The sequence below is a fragment of the Hesperophylax consimilis genome, chromosome 10, assembly GCF_061612785.1.
Source record: "Hesperophylax consimilis isolate HC1 chromosome 10, BYU_Hcon_1.0, whole genome shotgun sequence".
NCBI classification, from domain to species: Eukaryota; Metazoa; Arthropoda; class Insecta; order Trichoptera; family Limnephilidae; genus Hesperophylax; species Hesperophylax consimilis.
Genome location: NC_142845.1, coordinates 11,883,319 through 11,889,800, shown reverse-complemented (window position 1 = coordinate 11,889,800; position 6,482 = coordinate 11,883,319). Strand labels below are relative to the sequence as shown.

Genomic DNA, 6,482 nt, shown 5'->3' with positions numbered 1-6,482 from the left:
ACCGCTACGTGCGTACCCAAATCTGAACCCGCCTTCACTATGTGCGGTCTCACACGTTTACATACAAACATTCTCGTCGGCGCGCCTGCGTCGGTCGGCCGCTTACGCGCCGACTAATCAGAAAGCCGAAACCCGCGTCCTTTGTGTACGTAAACGAACGCGAGTAAAATCTGAGCCACCTGCGCCGTAGCCTGACAGCAGCAGATTTTTCACTTTTGGAGAATTCTTTCTTTAAATTAAAAAAATAAATAAAACATGTCTACAGTGTGTAGAGTGTTTCTTTTATCCCTGACTGGCGGAGTTGTTGAAATCGGCGGCAATTAACTGTTACTTTCCTGCTCAATAAAATAAACGTTACTAACTGGCGTCACCGACGAGTAGGAATTGAGAATTCATTTCGGCAAATCAGCGTCGCTACGCTCGTACCATTATCGTCGGCGCACCTGCGTCAGTCGGCCGCTTAAGCGCCGACTAATCAGAAAGCCCAAACCACGTCTTTTGTATTCATACACGTACCCCAATAAGGGAATCACATAGTGCAGTTGGGATTCTTGAGCTGTTTTCACATTACTAGACGCATTTTGTCAAATTTGATTGAATTAGATACTGTTAAAAATTGGGGATGATCCTTTTTGAATAAAAACTGGTTTTCTTGATACCACTTTACATTTATTTCAAACTGTTGAAACAGGTACAATATTTATAAGGAAACTGTGCGAATAACACTGCTACGATCGCTCTGACTTATGAGCTTGTTTATTATCGAGTTATTGTTGAGAAAAGAACGAAAAAATACATAATGCGAGCCTTTTTAAAGACTTCAAAACCCACTACATGTAAATAAAACACTTGTCATTGTGATGTCTAGCAGTAAAAATGAAACCTGCTATACCGACCAAATTGACACTATTTTCTAAGCAAGGACTCACACCATTTTGGTTAAACGTAGTAACTTCAAATTTCTAGACTACAGATGTCGGTAGCCTGCAAAATTGAACATATTGCCAGGGGGCGGGATTCAAAAATTGCACTAAATTTTTGAATGATAATCTATTTAAAAATAAACTATAAACCAAACAGAATAAACTAAAAATTCTTAATCTAAATATACCACAAAAATACTAACAAAATAATTCAAAATAGCAGAAATTAACAAAATAAAACTCCCCTTTTTTTTTATGCCCTACTGGTAAACTTATAAATTTAACTGTATAAATGCTGTTGAATTACTCTATTAATTAACTAAAAATAACTAGAAAATTATTAATCCTATTAAATAACCAAAAAAAATTCAAAAATGACTAAATTACACACGTCTGCATACTAATTTTTACATATTTAAATAGTTCAATAACACAAATAATATAGTTCACACTGAACACAACACAATTATTGTTCCTTTTTTTTCTTCTTTCTTCTCAGGTCTTCTGCTTGATCCATCCAAGGTGGAGTCGAGAAGATAAGCATCATAGTGTAATGTACATAATCAATCCTTGGTAAGGTCCGGGACGTCAATTACAGGTTTAGTGTCTGAATCCAGGGGCATCAGACATATCTTTGTGATGGGCCTCACAAAGACTCCTTGAGGTGTTTTTAGGGTAACAACTCGTACTACTCCATCCGCTCCAGGGTGTGTATGCAGAATTCGGGCCATTTTCCATAAAGGTGGAGGTAAATGATCTTCCTTTAAAATCACCAGATCGTCTTTTTGCAGTGCCCGTTGAGTGCTGGTCTGCCATTTAGTTCTCTTTTGTAGTTCCATCAGGTAATCTTGCTTCCATCTAGACCAAAAAGATTGAATTAGCGAACTGATCCTCTGATATTGAGTTAGTCTGTTGTCCGGTATCGCCCGGACGTCTCTCTCAGGAATGATACAGGATTCAGTGCCTATAAGGAAATGGTTTGGGGTAAGAGGTTGGTAATCATGGATGTCGTCGGATAAGGAAGTTAATGGACGGGAGTTCAAACAGGCCTCAATCTGACAAATTAAGGTATATAAGAGTTCAAATGTTAATGAAGAATTGTTAGTGATTCTATATAAATGGAATTTTGCTGATTTTACTGCTGCTTCCCACAAACCTCCCTGATTAGGGGCTCGAGGGGTTATGAACTTCCACTCAATACCTCTGTTCACTAAATAATTTTGAATATTGTCGTTGTTTTCCCTCAAGCTGGTGTACAGCTCTTTGAGTCTGCTGCTAGCTCCTTTAAAATTACTAGCATTGTCGGAAAAGATCTTTTCAGGTTGTCCCCTACGGGATATAAACCTTTTAAAACTGTTCAAAAAAGCATTGCTAGATAAATCCGAAACTAATTCCAAGTGAACGGCCTTGGTTGAGAAGCAAATAAAGATACATAAATACGATTTTGCGAGGGAAGCCTTCCTCAGCGTCCCACTTTTAATTAGAATTGGTCCGGCGTAATCTATTCCGGTGATAGCAAAAGGACGACTCGGCGTAATTCTTTCGGGTGGCAAATTTCCCATGATTTGATGACCGGTTCGGGGACGACATCTAAAACATACAACACATTTATGTAATATCTTTTTAATAGTATTTTTACCAAAGATGGGCCAAAATTTTAATCGTATTTTAGCTAACAAGGCTTGAGGTCCTGCGTGTAGGTTTACATAATGGTAGTGACGTATTATCAATTCAGTTAGCTTATGTTTAGCCGGCAAGATAACTGGGTGTTTTTGTTGGTAAGATAAATGTGTAGCCAAATTCAACCTACCGCCTACATATATTAGACCATCATGTAAGAAGGGATTAAGAGATTTTAAATTACTTTTCTTGTTGACGATGCCATGGTTTTTTAATTCTTTCAATTCCTTTTGAAAGGCGTGTATTTGAGCTGATCTCAATAGACATTTCAAGCCTGATTCCAATTCAGCCACACTTAAATTGTCTGAAATTTTACCCTTAACACTTCTGCAGTTATTGACAAATCGCAATACATACGCAGTAACTCTTTTCAATTTAATAAATGATGAGAATTTTTCAAATATCTCCCATTCTTGAATATCTGTGGATAATAGAATATTTTTGCCTTTGAGTTCAGGAGGGTTTGAACACGAAATATTTGATATAGGCCAAGCGTTGACTCCCTCGGTCAACCAACTTGGTCCATTCCACCATATTGCAGAATTTATCAATTTATCTGTAGTGGTTCCTCTTGAAAGTATATCTGCTGCATTGTCGGCTGATGATACATGTCTCCATAGATCTGGATCACTAAGTTCTTGTATTTCGGCTACTCGGTTTGCAACGAAAGTAGCCCATCTCGTAGGTTGACCTTTCAGCCAGCACAACGTTATCATGGAGTCACACCAATAATGTGTGTCGATCTCCACTATATTTAACGCTTGTTTTACGTTTTTAATTAATTTAGCCAGTAGCACAGCACTACAAAGCTCCAACTTGGGCAGGGAAATACACTTCAATGGCGCCACTCTTGATTTGGACGTTATTAAATGTGAATGCCGCTTACCGACATGGTCCACCGACACCATGTAAACGCAGGCTCCGTAAGCTTTCTCAGATGAGTCGCAAAAACCGTGTAGTTGTAGATATGTAGATTGCCTGCAAATAATTTTTCTTGGTATTTTCAACACATTTAGTTGAATTAATTCTTGAAGGTAGGACCTCCAGGGTGCTAATATTTCATTAGGCAATGGATCATCCCACGCTGCTTTAGACTGCCATAACTTCTGCATTATCAATTTGGCTACAACTATAATCGGTCCTAGAAGACCTAATGGATCGAAGGTTGATGCGATGCAAGATAATATCTGTCTTTTACTCTCGGTTCGACTTGATGGTTTCATTATTACATAAGAAAAATAATCAGATTCATTATTCCATATTAATCCTAATATTTTCTCAGTCTTTGGATTGTCAGTAATAATTTTTTCAGAATTGCCTGATTCGGCAATCTTAGCTTGGCCCGACTCGGCTGACAACTCCAAGACATTGGACCTCCATTTCCTCAAGGTCATCCCCGCAGACAAAAAGATGTTGATTAATTGCTCTTTTAATTCTCTACAGGATTCCATGTCATCTCCTCCGGTTAACAAGTCATCCATATAGAAGTCATTTTCTATGACCTGACTAGCTCTAGGAAAATTTATATTGTTATCCATACCAATTTGCCGTAGACTTCTAGTGGCTAAGAAAGAGGAAGGCCCCAGACCATATGTGACTGTCTTCAGACGGTAATGCTTGAGCACCTCCTGCGGCGACTCGCGCCACACTATCTTCTGCAGGTCACGGTCCGCTTCACACACATTAATCTGGCGGTACATCTTCTCGATGTCAGCCGTCAGTACTACTTGATGTTTCCTGAAATGCAATAGTTGGGTGTATAAGTCCTTTTGTATAACAGGTCCTGTCATCAAGGCGTCATTGAGAGAAATTCCATTTGAAGTTTTGGCGGAGCCGTCAAAAACGACCCTCACTTTAGTAGTAGTGCTTGATTCTTTTATTACAGCGTGATGAGGTAAAAAATAGGATTCACGATCCCCCTTTGACTGGTCACACACCTCCATATGACCTAATTCCTCATATTCACGCATGAATTGTATATATTGTGTCTTCAATTCGGGATTTGACACAAATTTTCTTTCTATATTTTTAAATCTTTTTTCAGCAGTGAGCAATGAGCTTCCCAGCTGATCAATGCATGCTCGACGCGGTAAACTTACTACGTATCTACCGTCGTCTTGTCTAGTATGAGTACTAGCAAAACTGGCTTCACAAGCCTTTTCTTCATGATTTAGAATCTTAGTGGGATTAATCTCCTCCAATTTCCAAAATTTTTCTATTTGGTGACTTATTTTATTTATAGATAAATTACAACAATCTGATACAGGCCTTTGCTTTGGGTACATGTGGATTGGTCCTGATATGATCCATCCCAGTTGCGTACGTTGAAGTGTTGGTCCCGATTCGAGTTTCAATCTATCGTTGGTTAGGATTTCCCAAAAACTCTCCGCGCCCAACAGGATGTCGATGGGTGCAGCTATATTGAAGTTCGGGTCAGCTAGCTCCAATCCTCGTGGTAACTTGAAGTCTTTTTTCGCCATTGTCACTTGTGGTAAATTTGTTGTAATCTCCTGTAAAATCAGACATGATATTTCACTTTTATAATCAGTATGAAGCGAATTCATCTCCACTGAAATTCTCTTTTTTATGTGAGTGATGTTATTATGGATCCCAGAAACGGGTTTGTTTATCAATTCACATGGTAAATTTAATTTATTAGCAAATTCTGCTCTCATAAAATTTGACTGGGCCCCTGAATCAATCAGAATGCGGGCTTTAAAAATTTTATTGTTACTACCCACAACTCCTATGTTGGCAGTTGACAATAATATTATTTTTTTTGCTTTATCCAATGCAGAAAAATTCGATACTGAAACCTCGTTATCAGCATCCATATTGGAGGCCTCCCGCAGAGGTACCTCATTGTGTAGTAAGGTGTTGTGATTATCTTTGCCACAACGCCTGCAAGAAAAGGTTGCCTTGCAACTCTGTGCCTGGTGACCCACCTTTAAACATTTAAAACAAGCTTGGATTGATTTCGTAGCATCAATCCTCTCATGTAATTTTAATTTCAGAAATTTTTTACAATAATAAATATGGTGACCTTTCTCGTTACAATAAATGCAGTTGTTAGCCTTTACCGCTAAAAATACTGATGAATCTTTTTTGCAATTATTGTTGCCTAGTTGTGTTTTATGTAAGCTAGAAAATTTTTTCTCAGAAGCGTTCATCAGTTCCAATACTTGGGCTCTAGCAGATAAACATTTTAAGAATTCCTTTAACGTCGGTAATTCGTCTTGTAATATATATTGTTCCCAATTTTTTCGGGTAGCTGCGTCTAATTTATTTGATATTATATAAATAACCAATGGATCCCATTGATCTACCTTGACCCCGATATTTTGTAATGCCTTTAAACTAACGTTTGTTTCATCAATTAGATACCTCAATGCTACAGGCTCTTCTTGTTTCATGTCTTTTAATGAAAATAGAGCTTGGATGTGTTTATGAACGGTAGTTCTTAAATTTGCATAACGTTCATTTAATAATTCCCAAGCGGAAATGTAATTTAATTCAGAAATTTCTAGATTAGCAATTATCTTTAATGCGTTTCCCTTTAAAGTTGATTGCAAATAAAAGAATTTTTGTACGTTGCTTAAATTACTATTGCTATGGACTAAAGTCTTGAAGGTTTCGACGAAATTAACCCAATTTTTCTGATCGCCATGAAATTCCCGTAATTGGAGGTTGGGTAGTTTAATTTCCACCTTACTTTGATCGACGGATTCGATCGCGCCTTTGGCCGTTGCCAAAACTGAGAAATATTGGTTTTCGAAAGCTTCTCGTTGACTATAATTTTCAATTTCGTCTGAATCCGGTAACATTTCAATTTTCTGTTGAACTGCTTCGAATTCATCTAACAATGATTTCACCCGCTCA

At 37.9% G+C, this 6,482-nt stretch overlaps 1 protein-coding gene across 1 annotated transcript; it reads right to left on the bottom strand.

Annotated features, from left to right (window-relative positions):
* Nucleotides 1-610: 610 nt before the first annotated feature.
* LOC149420296 (uncharacterized) lies at nt 611-6,184 on the bottom strand. The gene is made up of 2 exons (XM_089636075.1): nt 4,144-6,184; nt 611-1,781 (listed from the first exon to the last, which is right to left on the bottom strand). Exons 1-2 carry the CDS (start codon nt 6,014-6,016, stop codon nt 1,762-1,764), a joined length of 1,893 nt encoding a protein of 630 aa, XP_089492201.1. The 5' UTR covers nt 6,017-6,184; the 3' UTR covers nt 611-1,761.
* Between the last annotated feature and the right edge of the window lie 298 nt (nt 6,185-6,482).

Coding starts and splice junctions, on each gene's coding strand:
- LOC149420296 (XM_089636075.1), bottom strand. CDS start 6,016: ATGAAACAAGAAGAGCCTGTAGCATTGAGGTATCTAATTGATGAAACA. Junction 1,782..4,143: donor TAGAAGTCTACGGCAAATTG/GTATGGATAACA, acceptor TTTTTGGTCTAG/ATGGAAGCAAGATTACCTGA.